This window comes from Triturus cristatus, chromosome 2_1 (genome assembly GCF_964204655.1).
Source record: "Triturus cristatus chromosome 2_1, aTriCri1.1, whole genome shotgun sequence".
NCBI classification, from domain to species: domain Eukaryota; kingdom Metazoa; phylum Chordata; class Amphibia; order Caudata; family Salamandridae; genus Triturus; species Triturus cristatus.
Genome location: NC_140581.1, coordinates 275,347,581 through 275,372,664, shown reverse-complemented (window position 1 = coordinate 275,372,664; position 25,084 = coordinate 275,347,581). Strand labels below are relative to the sequence as shown.

Here is a 25,084-nt window from a genome sequence, read left to right as displayed (position 1 = left end):
AGGAGAACAACCTCTTGCCATATTGGTCCAGCCTCTTAGAATCCTTGTCCGGCGGAGCCGAAGGAAAGGCACTCTGCCATGTCGAGGCCTGAATGACCAGGCTCTCAGGCGTAGGGTGAGTGGTCAAGAAGGCGGGATCACCATGCGCCGGGTTATGACGCCTAGCAACTTTCTTATCCACCGGCGCCCCCGAGGCCGGCCGCAACCAAGTACCCAAGAGGACTTCGGTAAGGGCCTCATTGAAAGGGAGCAGCGGCTCCGATGACGTAGACGCCGTCTGGACCACCTCCGTAAGAAGGTTGGTCTTAAGGGCCACCGTAGGGCGGTCGAGGTGGAGAGCCTCCGTGGCTCGACGCAGCAGCATAGTGTAGGAAGCGCTCTCCTCCATAGTATGCGGAGGCGAGGCAAACCCCGGGTCGGAAGACACATCAAGTTCACCCGCATCTTGAAGGTCATCCACCCAATCCTGCTCGGAGTCACACTGCCGCGCAAGGGGGTCCTCGGAGCCGTCCCAGTCCTCATCCGGCTCCGGGGTAGAAGGAGCCAGTCACAGCGGCAGGACCGGAGAGGGGGCCAGCGGCGCCGGCCGGGGCCGAACCGGAGCCCCATCCCAATGAGGATCCCAGGTCGGAACAAAATGGTCCGAGAATCGAGGCAGGGGCGGGATAAACGGCACCCAGTGCGGCACCTGTGGCGGTGCCAGGGGCGGCGCTGGGGCCAGAGCCAGCGGTGTTACACCTTGTGGCGCCGGAGTCGCGGGCGCTGGATCCAGTGGCTCCGGGGCTGGCGGCGGAGGCGGTGCCACCGGGTCAACAGGATCTGGACACAGGGCCGCGGGGCCCGCAGGCGCACCAGCGGGAGCCCGAGGCCTAAACAGGTGGTCCAAAGCAGCAAGAAACTCTTGCCGCTGTTCGGGAGTCGCCGACGGACCCGGGTAGAGGAGGGACGGCAGCGGTGCCGCGAGCAGTCCCGCGAACGGCCCCTAGACCCGGAGTGCCGGACCTCCAGCAACTTCCGGCGCCGCTCCGCGCAATGCCTTTGGGCCATGGCACGACAGTCTCGACATTCCCTGGAGTCGTGGTCGGTCTCCAGACAGTAGAGGCAGACATCATGGGGGTCCGCCACCAACATATTACGGTGGCACGACCCGCAAGACTTAAAGTCGGGCATCCCTTCGTGTACCAAGAGACAAGAGGAGAAGACAAATAGTCTCAAAAAGTGGTCAAAAATTGACCGAGGTACGTGCTCAATCCGGATCTGCGCTTTCGGCGCGGAAAAAGAAAGAACTGATGTCAGCATGCATGGGTGGCGCCTAAGTAGCCTCCGTGACGCCATCCTGGCGTGCACGATGCCACCTACTGTCGCACAGGGGTACTGCTAAGCAGAAAACTTTTCGAATCCAGACTGATGCCTGGGGAATATTCTAAGGTAAGGAATCTATCACTAACGTGTCTCTTTCAGATGTGTCAGCTTTGCACTGCTTTCAATGACAAAGTTGGGTTAGCAGGGAAGGACTGCTCTATTAGTCTGCAGTGGCGAACGGGGGACTTGTTTTACTTGAGGAACCTGTAGGTTGACACAAGCAGTGCTGCAAGCCCTGGGGTACCGTTCTAACTTACATGCCTTAGGTTCGAGGGTACAATTTAATACGGACTTATAGGTAAGTTAACCATTTCCAATTGGGCATACCCAATTCGACAAACACTTTTAGGGTCAGGGCACGGAGGTTTGGTTAGCAGGCCTCAGTGCACTCGGAGTGGAAAACTCAGCAGCATCAGTAGAAAAACGTGGGGGTGACCATACAAAAAGAGGCATTTTCTTACATATGTCAATAGTGTGTCAATTGTAGCAGTCGATCAGCGTCTTTAAGTCGAGTGATAGAGCAGGAATAAACAAAAAAGGCTTCAATCGACAGAGATGAGTTAAAGACACAGAGTGAAGCTGTAAAAATCTAATTTTATTTCAAACTTTACCCAAAATGCAAGTGCAAAACCTTCCCAGGTGCTCTGTAGGTCCTGCTCACAAAACCTGGAAAAATTGGCTTGCTGAAATAGCTGCTGGTTGAGTGCCTTATGGGTAGTGGAACCTCCTTTACTACAGGCTACATCTTCTTTCAAGCACATTAAAAGCTGCAATCTAAGATTTATTTTAATCTCTAATGAATAAGAAATTGAGCATCTGTTGCGCTGTCACAAGGTGTGAATCACCATGAACGATGGTAAGACACCCCCCTACTGTATGGTTTTTATGACAATTACTCCGGGGTGCACGTAGTCGTCACTGAATTATTCTAGTGTTTATGACCACCAATGAAGAGCCTATAACAATACAGAAAGGAAGGGACATCAGTGTCCAGGTGTGGCACTTACATGCAACTCTGCTCCATCACTTCTAGGGTGACATTGAGTCGCACGGATCCACCTGTTGGCGTGTGAGAGCACTGCTACAAAATTCTGCAGATTCAGTCTGGCACATGATGGATATTATAATGTGAGGAATCTGTGTTTAGAAGTGTCCATCAGAAGCACCTATATTTATATCAAGACTTTCATTCTATACCTTAGCGGCAGGATTCATATGTAAGTGGCAATAATTGAAAATGCTACAATGTTCCTAGGATATTACAAATAGAAAACAACTTTGTTTCAACACTTACATCCAAGTACTGCTTTGCAATGGTCCTCTTCATGTCATCGTCTAGTTCAGTATGTGCCATATCACTTCGCAAGAAGTCCTCAGTTTGCTTAGGCTGGAAATAAACACCAGTCTTCCTGTTTATTGTCTTATCATACACCTTTGCAGATTCAGAAGGAGAATATTTCTGAATTTTACTGTAGGAGAAAGAACACAATATTGATAAAACACTTTGCTGTAACTGCTATTTATAATTATTGTTGATATGTAACTGGTGTCCTACTGTTAAGTAAAACAGGAAAAAATCCTCCATCACAAGATTCCAGTTCATTCCTGTTCAGAATACGCCTTAGAAGTCATGTAGATTCTTGAATATCTAATATTAAATAAACCGAAGTACTTTGTTTGTGTTTGTCTTAAGGACACGTCAAAGAAAACAAGTAACCTGAGGTTTTAAGGCTGCAGATGAGAACTTCTAAAAGCCCTGTTCAATAACAGCATGTTAGCTCTAGAGTGAAGTACAATAGAGGGATTCCAAAATATCTTCAATATGATACAAAGAAAAGAATGGGGTGTCTAGAAGAATTAGTACTTGAAAATATCCACTGGGGTCTGGGAGGTAATTTTTTTGTTAGGTTTTTCTTCATCCGGAAGATTTTTTAGAAAGCTTGCATTTTTTTTTTTAAAGCACTTTTTTTTGCTTTTCATACAAAAACAAATGGCAGAAAATGATGACAGATATTTGCATCGCAGACATTCTCACACACTAATACTGGCCCCATTCAAATCAGGAAGCAAATTATTCGCCAGAATCACATAAGCAATTGATAAGTGGACGTGCCCAAATTCTTCTGTGCTTATGTGGGGACATCAACTGGCCTGGTACATTGGTTCTTTTAACCACTTGTCATGCAGTAAGGCAACCTTGTACTCAAATGAATGACCATATACCTTTTGGCCAAAAGGGTGCCTCGGTCCACCAGGCTGGCTCCCCTCTCAAGTCCAAAGATCATCTATCACCCCTCCCTCACCCCAGGAGGCAGTATATTGGATGACAGATCAATTAGCGTTCTCAGCAGCCCTGGCATGGTTTAGATGAACTTGGGCCAGTATACCTTAACTATTAGGTAGCTCCATATTATGTAGAAAAAAAATCCCCATCCCGTATGTAACATCTGGTACTGATCGGTGATTGTGTTCTGCCCGTTTTCCTGAGTCATTCTGGGGTGGGGGTCGGGGTGAAATAAATGTTGTTTGGTACTTAATTTACACTAGACGCAGTCTAGTGGAAATAGCTATTTCCCTGGGGAAAAGTGGAGCATTCCTTAAGCCCACCTCATCTAGTGGGCCCAAGTTAACCTCCCATTTCTGATTTCACCACAGTTAAGCAGCATGGGGAAGTAAAGAAAACAGTGTGATACACTCTTAATTCGACCTTTACCCAATTGTTTAGTAACCAGTTGGGCTGAATTCCTGGGAGTGCCTATAGCTCTGACTTCTAAGTCTCAAGGATGTGTCTAAATTGGTGGTATCTATAAAGCTAGGATTCTGAAATTTATATTCCTCTAGCTGTGTAGGAAAAGGGCTTCATAAAAACCCCAGATTTCCCTTAGCCAAGATGCGTCTCTACGGTCCCACATCTCAAAATCCTTCAGATGTTCCAAACTAGACAGGTTCCTCCCCATAGCTGAGTTTCCTGCATGAGAATACACCTCCCTCTGCTTCCACTAAAGGGCCTTAGAACAACGGTTCGACGCAACTCTGGTAGCAGGGGGAAGTGTCCCAGGGACTGGTGACTTAAGGAGAAGTTATGCCCCTCCAGCAAGTCTCTCTTGAGGCAGAAGGCTGGAACTTCCCTGTTACAAAAACATACAGTGGTTTACGATGACCTTGTGGATAGCCCAATACAGAAGGTAAATATCCACATTTCCAAGAGGGCCCTTCGTACAGAGAGGGTGCATTTATCAAATGCAATTCTATAAGGTTTATTTTACCAAAGAAAAGAAATGAGTTACTTACCTGTAACTGCAGTTATCCAGTATTGGTATCTTTCATAGATTCACATGCTTGAATCATTCCCCGTCGTCGAGATGGGAGTCCTCTGTACATTTATAAAGGTAATGTCACTTTAGACATAGAAGGTAACAGGCCTAAAGCCTTACATTTAGTAACATATCCAAGTCCTTATTTGAAAAGGACTGAACTTAAGAGAACAAACAATCAGCTGACAGCACCCTCTAGAACTTTCCTGGAAGGAGTTCCAGTCCCTCTGATTTTTGTAAGCACTGTAGGAAGGTGGATATCTGACTATGGTTACCCCCAACTTTTTGCCTAGTGTCTAGCTGGTTTTTCGACTTAGTTGGCCTGAGATTCTGCCATTCAGGGTCTCAGGCTGTCTGCTCGCTCTTTAAAATGGACTCCATGTACCCTAGGTACATTCCCAATTGGTAAGGATCACCTTATTGGACCCTGTACAGTGTACCCTAGGTACCCAGGGCATATGTGTACCCTAGGCCTCCCAGGGGCGGCAGCATGTATTATGCCACCCCTGGTCTGGCCTTCCAATCAGACACAACTGGCTGATCTTTCAGCTGGGGCAAGGTCGTGTAATCACCCCTTGCTTAGATATAGTATGCCTATATCTACCCTTATATATAGACACATGTGTACCTATCAGTCACTCCTATGGCAGGCCTTAACAATCCTGGAGGCAGAGTGCTTGGTAACATGTGAGATGGTGCTCTAGCATGAGCTGAGCCTGTCTGCAGCTTTCGGAATCATGTCCTTATAGCTGTTCTATGATATAGCCTACCATATACTCTTAAAGTGCCTTATAATCCTTGCGGTTATGGTAACTATGGTTTGGCTTTATCAAAACATGTCGTGTAAGGTGTCTAACACTTTGGAATACTACCCCCACACCATTTCTGGCGGTGAGGATAGTATTCCTCCCTTCTAGAGGGAGAAGACATGTTGAAGACCTACTACCCGGTTAAAGTTAACCAGAGCCCCAGCGTCACAAAATGGACGCTGCTGCCACAGACACGAGTCTGACCTCCTGCTGCTGGGAGACCTTCCAGCGAGGGAGGCTTGGACAATAGGTTTCCTGCCTTGGGAGGGGCTAGCACCACCCTAGACAGGCCTTAGTGTATTGGGGCAGGGAGGGATGAATCAAACGAGACACTGCCTGGGGCACACAAGGTGTCCCATGCATAGTCCAGTTCAAACCGGTGCTGGGGCACTCCAGCCCCAGTCCTGGCGCGAAACTCGACAAAGGGAAGGGGGTGTAACCACCCCCCTCCCTGGACCCCACCCATAGGAGGGACCTAGCAGGTAACCCAGCCCCCCAGATTAGTATAAGAGTGGGAGCTGAGTCCCTAGGACTTTGGATTATCCTGATAAACTGAACTTGAACAGAAACTCTGGACCTTCGACATTCGACTACGGAAGAAGACCGAAGAATCTCCCTTGTGGCCAAGGAGTGACCACCCTGTGCAAACAGGCACCATCAAGCGACCTGCCGTTTGCTTTGCCCGAAGTTCTACGAGGAATCGACTGCAGAGCCCGACCAGCGCCTTGACTTCCAGACTTCTCTGACCCTGATCCACATCCACAGCAAAGCTGAGATCCGTGGAGGCGACAAGAGACGTGGGACCGGCTACCTGGGAAAATTGGCGACTTGCTTCCAGTGCAGCTTCTGAGGCATCCTCGAAGTTGTGAACTGGGGATTGAGAAGCCCCAACCCCGAGCACCATCTGCACCGAAGATGAGCCCTCCACACTCCACGAGTTCTGCGTGGGGCCCTTCTGCAGTTTCCTGCTCGACGCGTCTGTCCGGTTGCTTGCCCGTTGGCTAGTAGCCTTTGTGACGACGAACCTTGAACTTTCCACCGCTGGTTTGGCTCCTCCAGACTGGCCCTTGCTTCCCTGCAAAAGAGAAGCACCTCAGACCTTCCTGGTCTGCAACAGAAGGGAATCCTTCTTTCTGCGTGGGTTGCGCTTGCCAAGGCTTGTTGTGTCCCAACTCGACATCGACGCCGCCGACAGCAAGTGCCCTCGTGGGACAGCTCGACTCCTGGTTCTGGTCGTCCTCGACACCTCCTGGTACCCGTGGCTGCTGCGACAAGCTTCACCTCTTCACCTGCATCTTCACGACATCGCCTGGTTCCTTCCTGGTTCCTTCCCGGCTCCTGGCTGGTGACCTAGACTCTGTCCCCTCTGCTTGCCGGTATCCTCCTTCCTGATTCCATCCTTGGAATCCACCGGACACTCTTCACTGACTGCCTGTCAGCAACTTTCTTCAGGCATCCATAGGAGTCGACAGCGAAACCCGACGCAAGTTCACACCTATGCACACGCAGCCCGTGGGCTAGGTAACTTGAGTACTCCGGTGCTCACAAGGGTATTGACTATCCAAGTGTCTAGTTTCCAAGTCTCTAACTCCTAGTTCCTTCCGAAGTGTCCTAAAACTCTTTATTTCTAAATACTACTATTTCTATCGAATTTAACGCATTACGCGTGAGTGTTTCCACTCTGCACCTGAATCCTGTGGGCCTCCCACTGCCTAGCAACTAATAGGATAGTGTAGCCCCAGCGATTCCCTAGGCCTAGGCCTAACCTGTGTTCGTGACAGTGGTTCTTATACCACTTACTTAGTATATGGTTCGCGTGGCCCCTAGGGCCTAACTGTATTACTTACCTGTGTGACTTATGTATGCTTAAATAAGACTATGAGATTCGAGGTAAGTACAATAAAGAGTGCTGAGGGTATTTTGACTAGAATAAATACATTCTATTTTTATAATATATCTGTTGTGGTGTCCTTTCATTTGGTATTCAAGGGATTGCAAATGGTACATCAGCTGGCTTCACATGCCATACAGAGTTTAGCCTAAGACTGCTCTTGTCCATGCTACCACTAGGATAGCTGGTTTGTAAGGTTGACTTTACAACCAATCACCATAAGGGTTGTTTGGACTGATACAGGGTGTACACTAGAACTAGTGACATCATATATGAGGCCAACTTCTCACAGGCATGTCCATGAGGGTGCTCTGAACATCCCCTGAAAAACTCATGGACCGCAGCCAGGCGTGGCGGCGGAGCGCCACTGTGGTCGACATCGCCCTACCCAGCGAGTCCGTAGTGTCCAGTCCACATCTGATAGCGTGCTGCGCTGCATCCCGCCCCTCGGCAAGAGCCTGGGTGAGCCGTGTCCGGGCCTCCTCCGGACATTGGGGCAGCACGTCCTCCACCGTATCCCACAGGGAGTGGGAGTAACGGTCCAAGAGACAAGCGGTGTTAACAGACCGCAGTCCCAAACTAAGGGAGGAGAACAGCTTCTTACCAAACGGCTCAAGTCTCTTGGATTCCCGATCCGGGGGAGCGGACGGGAAGGAGGTCTGGGAAGTCGAGGCCTGGATAACCAGGCTCTCGGGCGTGGGGTGCAGGGACAGAAAACTGGGGTCGCCCGGTGCAGGGCGGTGGCGCCAGGCTACGTTCCGGTCCACAGGAGGTACTGTGGAGGGCTTGGACCAGGTGCCCTTCAGAACGTCCAGGAGTGCTTCATTAAACTGCAGCAGAGGCTCCGAGGAGCTTGCTGATGGTTGGAGCACCTCGGTGAGGAGGTTAGTCCTAACAGCCACTGCAGGCAGCTCTAGCCCAAGGGCTTCGGCCGCCTTGTGCAGCACCACAGAAAAAGCAGCACCTTCCTCTGAAGCCACGGTCGGAGGAGAGATGAAGCCAGTGTCAGGGGAGGTATCAAGACCACTGGCATCCCCCAGCTCATCTGCCCAGTCCTGTGATAACTGGCCCTACTGGGCCAGAGGGTCCTCAGACCCCTCCCAGTCGTCACCGTCATCCGATTCCTGGTAGACAGGTGGAATGATCGGAGCCGGGCGGAAGATGAAATTGTCGGACGCGGCGCCGCTCCGAACCAGGACTGAACCGGGGAACAGCGTCGTCCGAAGGCGGCGCCGGAGGTGGTACCGGAGTCGGCACCGGCGGAGGGGTCGTGAGGTCGACCGGCGCCGACTGGGATCCGGGCCTGGATCCTACGGGGACCTGCGGCGGGACCTAAGTCGGCGCCGGGGCCGGAGCCGCCGGATCGCTAGGCCTTTCAGTCGAGCCCGCGGGGCCCGAAGGCGCGCCAACAGGCGTCGACGGCGGAGCCAGGCCCCTCATGGCCGAGAGGAAGGCACTGACCTCCGCCGGAGTCGCGTTGGTCCCAGGGACTGGCGGGTATGGGGACGGAAGCGACTCCTGCGGCTCAGCCGAGTCGCGCGACCGGCGAGGGGAGCCCAAAGAGCGATGTCGCCTCTTGGACTTCTTACTATGCTGTGAATTACCCGAAGACTTGGAACCAGACGAGTGGTGGTGGTGACTGCCAGAACTCCAGTAGCTTGCGGGACCGCTCCGGCCTAGCCTTCGAAGTCAGGGCCCGGCAGTCGAGGCACGACTCGGAATCGTGGTCGGCCCCAAGGCAGTAGAGGCACCGGCGGTGGTGGTCCATAACCGACATCAGTCGGTGACAGGAGTCACAGGGTTTGAAACCAGGCATCCTACCGGCACCAGAGTCGAGTCGACAGAATAGACCAAAAGAGTCAAAAAGTTTAGTCAAAAAATGACTATAAGGGTATGCTCTTCCCGGATCGGCGTGGTCTGGCACGGAAAAAAGAAAAACTGAAGTCAGCGCGCGAGGGCGGCGTCTAAGTACTTCGACAGCGTCATCCCGGCGCACGACGGCCGCAGAGCCGCAGACGACGCCTAGCGACGCGCAAGGGTATTGCTGACGAAAAAAAATTCCGGATTCCAGCCTGACGCCTGGGGATATTCTAAGGTGAGGAATCCAACTAACGTGTTTCTTTCAGATCTCCTCTGTAGGAAGATTGCCTTTTACCCCATGCACCACGAAAAGGGGTTCTTCTATACTGGAGGGTACCCAAGGCTTTGGCCGTATCATTATCTTTTTTGATTACCTGAAGCGCTTCATTGATATTCTTCCCAAAAAGCTCTTGTCCATCATAAGGCATATCAAGAATCTTGGTCTGGATGTCAGGCCTGAATGTTGTAGCCTTAAGCCATCCTTGGCGTCTTAGGACCGCAGCTCCGGCTAGCGGACGGAAACCAGTGGACGCGATGTCCATCGCGTAGTCAATTTCTGAAGCACAAGTTACTACTTATGTAACGATATATCTGTAAGAGACATTAGTTAGCGACAGATTCCTTACCTTACAATATCCCCAGGCATCAGACTGGATCCGGAAAGTTTTGCTAGCAGTACCACTGCTCATCAGTAGGTGGCGTCCTGCGGCTCCGCGTCCGTAGCTGGCGTCGTAAGCAGCGAGATGACGTCACCGAGACAACTTACGCGCCACCCATGAACGCTGACGTCAGTTCTGTACACAACTTTCCGCGCCATGAACGCAGAGCCATGCAAGAAACTGACCACTGGTGCCATGAAACTAAGGCCCTGAAAGGGGATGACCTTAACCCTAGAAAAAAGTTCGCAGAACGGGGAGGATGGGTGGGGCGGTAAGTAATCTATCACTAACTAATGTCTCTTACAGATATATCGTTACACAAGTAGTAACTTGTGCATCTGAAAGAGACACGTTAGTGATAGATTCCTTACCTTAGAATAGATACCCCAGCAATACCAACCACGGTGGTGGGCCTGCAAACAGATTACACCAGAAAGTCATGGGGAACAGAATGGCCAAAGAATCCGTCTCTCCGGACTTGACTGTCAAGGCAGTAATGCTTAGTAAACATGTACAGCGAGGCCCACGTGGCTGCCTGACAAATGTCCTGCAAGGGAACGCCGCGTCCCAAGGCAGTAGTGGCTGCAGTTGCCCTGGTAGAATGGGCACACAACCCCACAGGAGGCTCTTTCCTTGCCAAGGAGTAACATGCTTTGATGCACAGAACGACCCGCAGAGAGATGGTTCGTTTGTGCACAGCCCGACCTTTTTTGGCACCCACGTAGCCAACAAAGAGCTGGTCATCCACCCGAACTGCTGTTTATGCTTCAGATACAATGCCAGCGCACCTTTTGGGTCCAGACGGTGGAGCCTCTCTACTCCCTCGAAGGATGCGGAGGCGGTAAGAAGGTAGGCAAAGTGATGGTCTGCCCGATGTGGAAGGGCGTGACAACCTTTGGCAAAAAGAAAGGACGGGTCCGTAACACCACCTTGTCCGGATGAGCAGAAAGGAAAGGAGGTTTGGAAGAATGAGCCTGGAGCTCACTCACTCTTCTGGCAGAGGTCATAGCTACCAGGAAAGCCGTCCTAAGAGTAAGAAGATGCAAAGGACAGGTATGAAGGGGCTCGTAAGGCGTGCACATCAGATAGGTCAAAACAAGATTCAAGTCCCATTGAGGCATGATGAACGGCACAGGAGGAAACATGTGCGTAATGCCTTTCAGGAAACGGTTAACAACCGGGGACTTAGAGAAGGCTGGTCTGGAAGCCTCAGAAAGGCGAAGATGGCCGAAAGATAACGTTTGATAGTGCCCAAAGCAGAGCCCTGCTGGGCCAAGGAGAGAAGGAACAGAAGGACCTCAAAGAGGGGCAGAAAGGGGATCCACAGACTTTGCTGTGCACCATGCCACAAACTTGTTCCACCGGCAGGCGTATATCGTCTTAGTGGAGGGACGCCTGGATGCCAAAATGACATCACAGACTTCGGGAGGAAGATCAAAAGCTGTCAACTGTCGCCGCTCAATCCCCACGTATGGAGGTGGAGGCTGGACAGGTTCGGGTGGCGGACCGTCCCATGCTGCTGCGACAGAAGATCCTCCCGAAGAGGCAGTCGGATCGATCGCCATGCTGAGTAGCACGGGATACCAGTATCTTCGTGCCCAATCTGGAGCAACAAGGATGACTCGGGCCCGGTCACGCAGAAACTTCTTCAGCACTCTGGGCAGAAGTGGTATAGACGGAAAGGCGTACAATAGACCGCAACTCCACTCGCGCCGAAACGTGTCACCAAGCAAGTGCCGCCTTGGAAACGCAGAACTGATGACATTGCGCGTTCTCTTCCGTGGTGAACAGATCTAACCAACGCTCTCCCCACTGCTGAAAGGGACCTTGCACCACCTCCGAGTGAAGACACCATTTGTAATCTATCATGCACCTGCGGCTGAGTTTGTCCGCCTTGGTGTTCAGAGAACCTGCTAGGTGTTGAACCACCAAGGTAATGCCTTGACGTTCCAGAGGCGCAGAGCCTCCTGACAGAGGGTCCAGGACCCCACTACACCCTGTTTGTTGCAGTACCACATGGCGGTGGTGTTGTCCATGAACACCTGCACCACTATTCCTTTACAGAGGGAATGAATGCCTTCAGTGCAAGGCGAATCGTCCAGAGCTCCAGAAGGTTGATGTGGAGCCCAGACTCCGCCGGAGACCATAGGCCTCTGATCTCCGCCTCTCCCATGTGGCCGCCCCAACCCAGAATTGACGCATCTGTCACCACTGTGAACTCTGGTTGGGGAAGGGAAAGGAATCGGCTGATGACCCAAACCTGGTTCGTTAGCCACCACTGCATTTCGTGTGCAGTGCCCTCGAGATCTGGATGCAATCGGAAAGATTCCCCTAATGCTGTGCACACTGGAACTTCAGGTCCCACTGCAGAGCCCGCATATGCCACCTGGCATGATCCACCAGCAGGATGCAGGAGGCCATGAGGCACAGCAGCCTCAGGGTCATTCTCACCTAAATCCAGGATAGAGGCTGAAACATCAGAATCATAGCCTGAATATCCTGGACTCGCTGCTCGGGAGGATAAGCCCGAAACTGCGCTGAATCCAGAAACGCTCCGATGAAAAGGAGCTTCTGAGAGGGAATCAGGTGTGACTTTGTCATGTTGATAGTAAACCCCAGCGAATGCAGGAGGTCTGCCGTAGTCTGAAGGTGGGAGACAACCGTCTGGAGCGAGCTCGCCTTCAACCGCCAGTCGTCAAGATGGAGGGGGAAGACTGGAACCCCTGATCTGCGCAGATGAGCTGCAACCACGGCCATCACTTTCGTGAACACCCGAGGGGCGCTAGTAAGTCCAAAGGGGAGTAGGTAAACTGAAAATGCTTGTGGCCTATGATAAACTGTAGGTAACGCCTGTGGGCCGGCAGGACGGGGATGTGGAAATAGGCATCCTGCAAGTCCAACACTACCATCCAGTCCCCAGCGTCGGGAGCAGACAGAACCTGAGCCACTGTCACTATTTTTAAATTCTCCTTCTGGAGAAAGCTGTTGACGTACATGAGGTCCAAGATAGGACGCAAGCCTTTGTCCTTCTTGGGTTCCAGGAAGCACTGGGAGTAGCAACCACAACCTACTTCTGGCAGAGGGACTCGTTCGATAGCCCCCTTGGCCAAAAGGGCTGTAGCATCATTGCAGCGAAGGGCTATGTGATCCTCAAACATGAGATGGAATATTGGTGGCATGGATGGAGAGGGGTAGTCTCGAAGGGGAGGGAGTAGCCCCTTCAGACTATCTGCAAAACCCACCTGTTCAACTTGTGGTTTTGCTAGTGGGGGAGGTGATGGCAGATCCTGCCGTCCACCGGCAACTGGTGGCCCTGATAGGTCGGATTAGGAATGTTTGGAGGCTGCTGCAGAGGGGGCAGGGTCCCACGTCCCCGGCTGCACAGAGGCTGGGCAGCTTGCACAGGACTGTGGCACTGGACGGAACGTGGTGGGGCACCCCTTCGTAGCCACGAAAGGGGCAAAATGCAGGCGGCATGGGGTAAGTAAGTTTTTATACACATTCCAGCTCATGCTGCCCACCCGCACAGTGCTTTTCCAATCTCGTTTTCTCACATTGACACCCCCCCTTTTTTCCTACGATATTTCAAACAGCTACCTACCCTTGCCACAGCCTCCGTTGGTTTCACCAGAAGCTCATCCCGATGTATTCATTCTAATTGTCCTACGCTGCCATCACCGTATCGTGGCTCCTACCTCTCAGACAAGCCCTCCGGTTTGCCCACTGCTGCCGCAACTTTCGACTCAGTCTCCATAGTATGCACCGGAGGCTCACCACGATTAATTCTCCTGCCTAAGACTGCCATCATCGTTTCTGTGGATCCTTACCTCTCGGACGAGAGGCTCGCTCAATCCCCCTGCCTAACTTATCTGCCGCTTCCTTCGAAGAGTCATCCCTCTCACCGGGGTCCTTTACTTCCAGGACGTTTCCTAAATTGACTGCTCTATGGTACTCGCTAATTTTCAGCCAACCAGCTATATTTGCTCTTTCCTTTTTCCCTCCCAGGTATCACTCTCCCATCCATTCCCTCGTGACCTTGGAACTTGACCCTGCTGGATCACCGTCTCTTGCTGTAATATTGGTTATTTAATTATGTTGTGTCTGCTTTCTCTTTTCTTTATCCTCCCCACCCTTTTACAATTGTCCTTTCTTTCTCTCTGCCCACCGGGCCTCAACTCCTCTCCTCTCCTTTTTATGCAGCACTCCTACAAATGCGTTACCTGGTCCAGAAGATGACCTGAAGTTTATACAGGTTAAAACGCCGGCGACCAATCAGTGCTACTATTGGGGTTACTATCATTGTTCAAATAAACCAATTGTATCCATAATTATGTACTAATAAATGGTAACCACCAGAAGTCCCTTGTATATATTGACAATCGTTTGCTCCCGCGATGTTTTATCGCTGTATATAATTTTTTCACTTGTGCCTTTCACTACATTTCCTCGCAAGCACCTACATGCACAAGTCTATACAGGTTACATATTCATTCAATGTAACTGAGTGTTATATTGTTCTTCTTTATACTGGTTATTCCCGCTCAATACAGAGTAAATTTTGCATTGAATTACAACAACTATTAAGGTCCCCTTGTTTCTTCTTTTTGCAACTTTTATGTGCTTGCCTTCTTGAAAGAAATGTGTCCACGAGTAATACCTGTTAAGACATTTTTGTTTGCTAAACAGACCGTTACGTAATGGCATAATCCTTGGCAAAATACCGGCTCCGGCTCCAATCTCTGCAAAGAATATGGTCCACACTGGTGGTAATTCGTGGCAACATGCTAGTCCTGGAACAATAGTGGAAATACTTGGCAAAATAATGGCCCTGACACAATGATGGTGATCCCTGGCAAGATGCTGCTGTCGCACACTGGTAGTAAACCCCAGCAACATCCTCGCTGTGGTAAACAGCCATCACATCGCATGTGTTACAATGCATGCGATTACAACGCAGTAGTTACAACGACCGCGTTGTTACATCGCAGTACCATTACAACACAATTGGTTTCAAAAACTTTCTCTAGGGGGCGCTCTAAACTAAGGAATAGTATAATTTACTATTCCAACACCTTCCCTACTATTGCACACACTGAAGTTGGAATAGAGAATCATACTAGTCCTAAGTCCAGCGCGCCCCCCCTAGAGCAAGTAGTTATAATGACTTGCGTTATAATGGTACTGCGATGTAACAACTCGATCGTTGTAACAACCGCATTGTAACGGCCTGCATTGTAAACGTATGCGATGTAAACAAATTTATTCCTCGCTGTATAACAATGGCGGTAATCCCTGGCATGTTGTTGACAGCCATGGTATGATCGTGTCAATGTGCAAAAGTTACTCATTTTGAATACGTTAAACTTCATACAGGCTCCGAGAACAGAACAACCAGTGCAAGTGAACATATGTAACAGGTATGTTAATCTACATGCTTAGTTAACCACCCCCAAAACCATTTGATAAATGTGTGCCATTGCGCTTATTTACAGAAAAATGGTTGAAAAGGGTGAAGCCTATAGAATTCGTAAACGCCTGTTTTTTTCCTTTTGTTGATAGTTAACATCTTTAACAAGCAATCACACAGCCAATGTCTCGCCTTTTGGACCAATTGACCTTGCCAATGCTCTTAGTGTTTTTGTTCAGCATTGCCCAAAATAATATTAAAAATAAAAACAAGCACTGGCATAGCCAATAGGTCTCCCCTTTGGGACCTTATAAGTGTTTAGCCATGCAACAGTTGATGTTGCACCAATGATATTGTGCTGCATAACTAAATACTTATAAGGTCCCAAAAGCAAGACCTATTGGCTATGCCAATGCTTGTTGTTTGAAACGGTCACATCATTACCCGGACACCACTTGTGCTAAGCACGGATTATGTCAATCTATGCAATTTTTTTACTTTCATGGCTTATGAAAGGAAATGAGAAAATGAAGAAAGAAAAGTGATGGTTTCATTTCATTTGCAAGAACCAAAAGTAATCTTATACAGTTGTAGAAACAAAAAGAATACAGGTTGGGCACACCGAAGGGGCAACATACACACTGTAGGTTTTTCACTGGTGACTAGATGAAAAAAGTTATTCAAAATTTATGATGTGGCTTTGAGTCGGTCAGGAAACTGGGAATCTACTCCACGACAGTAACCGGAAAAAAAAGATTTTCAATAATAGAAATTTAAGAATAAACTTGACCAAAACTAATAAAGTTGTTCCCCAATTACCTGTCTGAGAATCCACAAAGGTTCTTTAAATGTTGTTTTAACATCAAAAGCAAGAGAATGCCCTGCGAGGCATTTGCAAACTCAATCAGAGCTAAATCATCAGGCAAACAGCGCAGTACACTATCTAGATCATCGTCGTCATCAGAATCAGAGTTTGAATTTGCACGTTTTCTTGACTTGCGCGGACGTTTGATTTCTTCCTCACTTTCAGCCTCGCTTTTGCTTTCATGGTCTTCTTCGTCATCGTCTTCATCAGAGGAGGATTTTTTCTCCTTACTTTTTTCTTTTGTTTTTTCCTTCATTCTTTCCTTTGTTTTCTCTTTCACTTTTTCTTTTGTTTTCTCTTTCTGTTTTTCTTTAGTTTTCTCCTTGACCATTGACTAAGAAAAGAGATGATGGAAAATTAAATAAGTTTAATTAAGTATCGCATCACTTAAGTAAAAGAAAAAATTGAGAAATACTGCACAAGTTGAACCTCTGAAGAATTTTCTGTTAGTCAAGTACACACTTTATGTTGCTCATTGTGGGGGCACGGAGTATGCAGTCTAGACAATATTGTATAGTAGCTACGTAACGTCTTAAGTATTTGTTTAGTTAGTCATTAGTTGAGTGGCATATGCAGATTATCCAAGGTGGAAATGTTTCAGCCCTAGGAACTCTCCCTCCTCTGTGTGCGTGTAGGTGGTGAAAAATGATTTGCCTTAATGAACAAGTTACTTACCTTCGGTAACGATGTATCTGTAAGAAACATTAGTTAGTTAGATTCCTCACCTTAGAATATCCCCAGGCGTCAGACTGGATCCGGAAGATTTTTCGTCAGCAATACCCCTTGCGCGTCGCTAGGCGTCGTCTGCGGCTCCGCGTCCGTCGTTGGCGTCGTGCGCCGGAATGACGTCGGAGTACTTAGACGCCGCCCTCGCGCGCTGACGTCAGTTCTTGTACATAGCTTTCCGCGCCAGAAACGCAGAGCCATGCAAAGACCGACACTGGTGCCAAAAATAAAATCTAGGGGCCTGAAAAGGATAACCTTAACCCTAGATGTCAGTTCGCAGAACGGGGAGGATGGGTGGGTCGGTGAGGAATCTAACTAACTAATGTTTCTTACAGATACATCGTTACCGAAGGTAAGTAACTTGTTCATCTGAAAGAAACACGTTAGTTAGATTCCTCACCTTAGAATAGATACCCAAGCAATACCATCCACGGTGGTGGGTCTGCGAACCAAGATCACACCAGAAAGTCCTGGAGGACAGAACGGCCAAAGAAGCCATCCCTCCGGACTTGGCTGTCAAGGCAATAATGCCTGGCAAACGTGTGTAGCGAAGCCCACGTCGCCGCCTGACAGATGTCCTGCAAAGGGACACCCCGTCCCAAAGCAGTAGTAGCCGCTGTGGCCCGAGTGGAATGGGCGCGCAGCCCAACAGGAGGGTCCTTTTTTGCCAAGGAATAACAAATTTTGATGCACAAAAACCCACCTAGAGATGGTCCGTTTGTACACAGCTTTCCCCTTCTTAGCACCCACGTATCCAACGAAAAGTTGGTCGTCCACCCGGAACTGCTTTGTGCGGTCCAAATAAAAGGAGAGCGCACGTTTTGGGTCCAGACGGTGGAGCCTCTCTTCCTCTTTGGAAGGATGCGGAGGTGGAAAGAAGGTGGGCAAGGTGACAGACTGCCCAAGATGAAATGGAGTCACCACTTTCGGAAGAAAGGAGGGACGAGGCCGAAGGACAACCTTGTCCGGATGAACAGAGAGAAAAGGAGGCTTTGAAGATAAAGCCTGGAGCTCACTCACCCGTCTAGCCGAGGTGATGGCTACCAGAAAAGCAGTCTTTTTTTTGATAATCAAGTTTTTATTATTGTTAGTGACACAACAAAAGAAACATTGAGCCTGTCGAGCCGCCACTCTACAAACGCACAACACAATACCACACCACCCCCCCGCCCCCACCCAAAGCCCCCCCCCCTCGCCTCCTCCCCTCCGGAACCACATCCTCATAAGACATTGCCCAACCATTTCCCCCAGATCCTACGGTATTTCTTAAGGCAACCCCGCGCCTGATAGAGGGTCCGTTCCTGTGCCGCACACCAGTCCACTCCAGCACTCCATTTGGCCAGGCTAGGCGGTTGTGGGTGCTTCCAGGCCGCCGCAATATCCCTTTTTGCCACCATTAATGCTGTCATAAGAAACAGCTTCTCAGCACGCGTGCCATCGAGACCATCAGTGATGCCCAGAAGAGTGTGTCTAGGGTTATGTGGCACCACCCAGCCCAAGACCTCCGTAAGATCAGCTTCTATGCCCCTCCAGTAGCCTCCCAAATCCGGACACGACCACACCATATGAATAAAGTCGGCCGGGCCAAAACCGCAGCGGGGGCAGGCCGCGTCAGCGGAGAGGCCCGCACGGTGCAGACGAGCCGGTGTGAGGTAGGCAGTATGAAGATAGTAAATTTGAATAAGCCTCAATTTGGCGGAGGCCTTCACCAGCCTGGGGGCCATAAGGGCATCCCGCCAGTCGACCTCGTCCAGGGGACCCACCCACACCTCCCACCGTTCCTTCAGGTCTTCCCGGGCCGTGGGGGTGTTGTTAATAAGAGAACGGTGTATTCGGGATATGCCCCCCCTCCCCAGGTTGCCCAGCATGACCTGCGCCTCTGGGGGACTGTGGTCCGGCAGCCGAACGTCCAGAGGAGTGTAGGTGCGTATGGCGTGTCGCAGTTGGAGGTACTTATAAAATTGAGAGGAGTGGAGGGAGAAGCGTGCCTGCAGTTCCGAATACGAGCACATGCGTCCCCCCCGCCAGACGTCCCCCAGCTGGGAAATGCCGAGCAGGTCCCATGATTTGAAACCCTCCAGAGCCGCAACGTCTCTCAGCCATGTCCCCTGCCAGAGGGGAGTGGTGCGAGTCAGCCTCCCAGTCCATTGGGTATGGCGAAGCGCCGCTCGCCAGGCCAGGAAGACCGCTTTGGTGATGTCTGGGCAGGAGGCGGGGATGGGGGCGCCATACAGGCGGTCTAAAATGCAGGGGAAACCCAGGTCCTCCAATTCCACCCTGTAGGCCGGATCGGACCATCCCCCTCCAAACCAATCATGAATGACCAGGAGGCGGGTGGCCAAATAGTAGAGGTAAAGGTTGGTCATGCCGAGCCCGCCATCAAAGGTGGGGAGGCGACATGTCGACAGGGCCAACCTCGGTCTCCCACCACCCCAGAGAAACCTAGTCGCCAACCCGTCCAGCTTGCGGAACCAAGGCCTCGGGAAGGACACGGGAGTGTTCTGCAATACATAAAGGAACCGGGGGAGAATCATCATTTTGTAAAGCGCCACCCTCCCCAGTGGATTGAGCGGGAGCGACTGCCATCGCGCCAGATCCACCTTGGCTTTCTTGACCAGGGGGGCCACATTGAGAGCCCAGCTCAGTTCCGGGAGAAGAGAGACCCAGATGCCCAGGTACTTGAAGGACAACCGACGGAGGGGAATCAGAAAAGCAGTCTTAAGCGTCAGCAGACGAAGAGGACAATTATGAAGAGGCTCAAAGGGAGCGCACATTAGAAATGTGAGAACAAGATTCAAGTCCCACTGAGGCATTACGAAAGGGACAGGAGGGAACGTGTGAGTAATGCCTTTAAGAAAGCGTGACACTACAGGGGTCTTGAAAAGAGAGGGCTGATCTGGAAGCCGTAAGAAGGCAGAGAGAGCAGCAAGATAACCTTTCAAGGTGCCCAGGGCAGAGCCCTGCCGGGCCAAAGAAAGAAGAAAGAGGAGAACCTCAGAAAGAGGGGCGGAAAGGGGATCCACAGCCTTTGCTGTGCACCATGCCACAAATTAGTTCCACCGGCAGGCGTATACCGTCTTTGTGGAGGGACGCCTGGCTGCCAGAATGATATCACAGACTTCAGGAGGCAAGTCAAATGGCATCAATTGCCGCCGCTCAATCTCCACGTATGGAGGTGGAGGCTGGACAGGTTCGGGTGGAGGACCGTCCCCTGCTGCTGCGACAGAAGATCCTCCCGAAGGGGCAGACGTATCGGAGGATCGGTCAACATACTGAGTAGCTCGGGATACCAGTACGTTCGTGCCCAATCCGGAGCCACCAAGATGACTTGGGCCCGGTCGCACTTGATCTTCTTCAGCACTCTGGGCAGAAGTGGTATAGGCGGAAAGGCATACAACAGACCGCAACTCCACTCGCGACGAAAAGCGTCGCCGAGCAAGTGCCACCTTGGAAATTCCAACACGCAGAACTGCTGACATTGCGCGTTCTCGTCGGTGGCGAATAGATCTCACCAAGGCTCTCCCCACTGCTGAAAGAGACCTTGCGCCACCTCGGAGTTCAGACGCCATTCGTGATCCATCATGCACCGGCGGCTGAGTTAGTCTGCTCTGGCGTTCAGAGAGCCCGCCAGATGTTGAACCACCAGGGTGACGCCCTGGTGTTCCAGCCATGTCCAGAGGCGCAGAGCCTCCTGACAAAGGGTCTACGACCCCACCCCGCCTTGTTTGTTGCAATACCACATGGCAGTGGTGTTGTCCGTGAACACCTGCACTACACTTCCCCGGACAGAGGGAAGGAATGCCTTCAGTGCAAGTCATATCGCCCTCAGCTCCAGAAGGTTGATATGGAGCCGTGACTCCGCTGGAGACGAGAGGCCTCTGATCTCCGCCTCTCCCATGTGGCTCCGCCATCCTAGGAGAGACGCATCCGTCACCACTACGTGCTCCGGTTGGGGTAGGGAGGGGGATCTGCCACTGACCCAATCGCGATCCATGAGCCACCACTGCAACTGTCCCGCAGTGCCCTCCGAGATCAGGACGTGGTCGGACAGGTTGCCCCGATGCTGGGCCCACTGAAACTTCAGGTCCCACTGCAGAGCCCGCATTCGCCACCTGGCGTGATGCACCAACAGGATGCAGGAGGCCATCAGACCAAGAAGCCGCAGCACCAATCTGACCGAAACCCGGGATAGAGGCCGAAAGATGGGAATCAGAGCCTGAATATCCCGGACCCGCTGTTAGAGGATAAGCCCGGAACTGCGCCGAGTCCAGAACCACTCCGATGAAGAGGAGCTGCTGGGCGGGACTCATTTGTGACTTCTGCACGTTGATGGAGAACCCCAGCGAATGCAAGAGGACTGCCGTAGTCTGGAGGTGGGAGACGACTGCCTGGGGCGAGCCAGTCTTCAACAACCAGTCGTCGACATAGGGGAAGACTGAAACCCCTGATCTGCGCAGATGAGCTGCGACCACCGCCATCACTTTCGTGAACACCCAAGGGGCACTGGTGAGGCCAAAGGGGAGCACGGTAAACTGAAAATGCTCCTGGCCCACCGTGAATCGCTGATAACGCCGGTGGGCCGGCAGGATGTGGAAGTAAGCGTCCTGCAAGTCCAACGCTACCATCCAGTCTCCAGGGTCTAGGGCAGTCAGAAAATGAGCTACAGTGAGCATCTTGAACTTCTCCTTCCGGAGGAAGGTGTTGACGCTCCTGAGGTCCAAGATAGGGCGTAGGCCCCCTTTGCCCTTCTTGGGAACCAGAAAGTAGTGGGAATAACAACCACGACCTACTTCTGGGCTCGGAACGCGCTCGACGGCCCCCTTGGCCAAGAGGGCCGAAACTTCCTCGTGGAGAAGATTCAAATGATCCCCCGAGATACGGTGGTGCTGCGGTAGCATGGCTGGAGGGGTCGTCTCGAAGGGGAGGGAGTAGCCCCTTCGGACGATTTGCAGCACCCACCTGTCCGATGTGATGGACCGCCAGTGGAGCAGGTGATGGCGAACTCTGCCGCCCACTGGCGTGGAATGGGCCTGAAAGCTCGGACTAGGAAGGCTTTGAGGCGGATGCTGCCGGGGTGGATGTGGGCTGACCGCGTCGTCCTCCAGAACCGCCTCGGCGGAAACCACGTCCGCGACCGCGCGCAGGTTGGTTCTGCGGCTGGTGGCTAGGCGTACGTGAGGAGGCACCCCTTCCTTGGCCACGAAAGGGGCGAAAGGCGGAAGTTTGCGACCGCGGGGCCGAGAGGCCCAAGGACTTGGCCGTAGCCCGGGAGTCCTTAAAGCGATTCAGCGCACTGTCCGCTTTCTCGCCAAAAAGGCGAGTGCCATCAAAGGGCATGTCCATGAGAGTGCTCTGGACATCGCCCGAAAAGGACGTGGACCGCAGCCAGGCGTGACGTCTAAGCGCCACTGTGGTAGAAATCGCCCTACCCAGCGAGTCCGTAGTGTCAAGCCCACATCGGATAGCATGTCGCGCTGCATCCCTCCCATCGGCCAGAGCCTGGGTAAGTCGTGTCTGGACCTCCTCCGGACACAGGGGCAGCACGTCCTCCACCGTATCCCACAGAGAGTGGGAATACCGGTCCAAGAGACAGGCGGTGTTCAAAGACCGCAGGCCCAAACTAAGGGAGGAGAACAGGTTTTTGCCAAACTGTTCCAGTCTCTTGGAATCCCGGTCCGGCGGAGCGGTCGGGAAGGAGGATTGGGAGGTAGAGGCCTGGATAACCAGGCTCTCGGGGGTAGGGTGTTGGGACAGAAAACTGGGGTCGCCCGGAGCAGGGCGGTGGCGCCTGGCAACGTTCCTGTCCACAGGAGGAACTGTGGAGGGATTGGACCAGGTGCCCTGCAGAACGTCAATGAGGGCCTCATTGAATTGCAGCAGAGGCTCAGTGGAGCTTGCTGCAGACTGAAGCACCTCAGTGAGGACGTTAGTCCTCACAGCCACGGCAGGTAGCTCGAGCCCAAGGGCTGCGGCCGCCTTGCGCAGCACCACAGAGAAAGCAGCACCCTCCTCCGAAGCCACAGTCGGAGGAGAGATGAATCCAGTGTCCGGAGGGGTATCCAGGCCACTGGCCTCCCCCAGTTCATCTGCCCAGTCCTGAGACAGTTGAGCCTGAGCGGCCATAGGATCCTCGGATCCCTCCCAGTTGTCCCCATCATCCGATTCCTGGTGTGCAGGAGGAAGGATCGGAGCCGGGCGATAGACAAAATGTGTCTCCAGCGGCGCCGAACGCGGCGTCCATCGACGCCGTATCGGCGCCGGGCCCGGAGCGGGGCTGAACTGGGGCTCGATGCCGAGCGGAGCCGGCGTCGGAGGTGGTACCGGTGTCGACGCCGGCGGAGGAGGCGTGACGAGGTCGACCGGCGTCGGCGGGGACTCGGGAACGGGTCCCTCGGGCGCTTGCGGCATCGAGGCCGGAGCAGTCGACGGGGCCGGAGCCGCCGGCAGGCAAGGTTGCCCAGTCGGGTCCGCGGGGCCCGAAGGTGCGCCAGCGGGCGTCGACGGCGGAGCCAGGCTCCTCATGGCTGAGAGGAAGGCACTGACTTCCGCCGGCGTCGCGTCAGTCCCAGGGACCGGCGGGTATGGGGGACTTGCGCGGCGCCTGCGGCTCCCCCGGAGCCGCGGGGGTGGAACCACCCTGACCCTCGGCCGAGTCGCGCGACCGGCGAGGGGAGTCCGAAGAGCGGTGTCGCCTCTTGGACTTCTTGGAGTGCTTCGACTTACCCAAAGACTTGGATCCCGACGACCGATGATGACGTCGGCTGCGGCTCCGCGATCGATCCTCGGACCTCCTCCTGGACCGGGATCGAGAGGGGCGCGGAGCCGAGTGGCGAATCTCGAGAAGCTTACGGGACCGCTCCCGTCTAGCCTTCGAGGTCAGGGCCTTGCAGTCCGAACACGACTCCGCGTCGTGGTCGAGGCCCAAGCAGTAAAGGCACCGGCGGTGATGGTCCGTAACCGACATCAAGCGGCTACAGTCAGCACAGGCTTTAAAACCAGGCATCCTACCGGCACCGGAGTCGAGACAAGATCAAAAAGGATCGAAAAAAGTTAGTCAAAAAATGACTAAAGGGGTAGCTCTCCCAGATCTGCGCTTACTGGCGCGGAAAAAAGAAGAACTGACGTCAGCGCGCGAGGGCGGCGTCTAAGTACTCCGACGACGTCATTCCGGCGCACGACGCCGACGACGGACGCGGAGCCGCAGACGACGCCTAGCGACGCGCAAGGGGTATTGCTGACGAAAAATCTTGCGGATCCAGTCTGACGCCTGGGGATATTCTAAGGTGAGGAATCTAACTAACGTGTTTCTTTCAGATGTTAACAGATGTTAAAAGACCATCCTTGATTATCTTTTTAACGTTTCTCAAAAGCAGTACAGCAATACTGAAGAATTGTCTGGAGTGTTCAGTACTTCAAATAAGAAGTAATGTTTATTTTTAGAGCACAACACCATCTGTTTAAACCTCCGAATGGCATTCTACTTGCTGTAGATGACAGGAGGTGGAAAATCGCTATATAAGGGAGGAATTTCCCATAACTCCCTTAAGCATTACTGGGATCAATTGTCTCGAGCACCTCCACCTCACAGATAGGTTTCCCTATTAAACCCTTCTCTTCTAACCTCATAGCGGTATCTGGGGTCACATGTTTGCAATTAATCTCAGTAGTCACATATTTTTTCACATAAGTCCTTTCATAATGCTAGATACATTAATAAATTATGAACTTTCCTTATTTTGAGTCTGGGTGAAAGAGAAGTGTCCATTGCCCTTGCTTGACTCATCCCACACAAATCCTTGTAATGTTTCCTGCCCACTCTTCTCCTGTACCAATGACAGACTGAAGGAGGGCTACATACACAAAAGCGGAACACCTGCCTACAAAGGAATTCTAACTGCTTTTGTGTGGACCTTGTCAGTTTCCCATTTTTCCCTTTGGTTCTTTTGGATTATATTTGGCAGCAGCGGAGATACCAATAATGCTGTAGAACTGCAGCTTAACATTTTGTTTCAGGCTCTCTCCATCTGTTACTCTAAAATGGAAAACTGATATCAGCGTACAGGGTGGCACAATGTAGGGTGCCTCATCACATCCAGGAACAAGCAAACAATACTATTTTTGTTTTTTTATTGCTGCAGGCCTTTTAATTTTTTTAGGACTCAAAATAAAAGCCAGACCTATGGGCAATGCT

General features: G+C 51.8%; 1 protein-coding gene across 16 annotated transcripts in view; it reads right to left on the bottom strand.

Moving 5' to 3' along the window:
* The window catches only part of NIPBL (NIPBL cohesin loading factor), a 1,722,939-nt gene that overhangs the window by 55,841 nt on the left and 1,642,014 nt on the right, over positions 1 to 25,084 (bottom strand). For all 16 annotated transcript variants that reach the window (XM_085631078.1, XM_085631072.1, XM_085631074.1 and 13 more), the window contains 2 exons: positions 16,122 to 16,501; positions 2,657 to 2,831 (listed from right to left, as the gene is read on the bottom strand). In XM_085631078.1, coding sequence (XP_085487204.1) covers positions 2,657 to 2,831; positions 16,122 to 16,501 — 555 coding nt within the window. The remainder of the gene's footprint in view (positions 1 to 2,656; positions 2,832 to 16,121; positions 16,502 to 25,084) is intronic.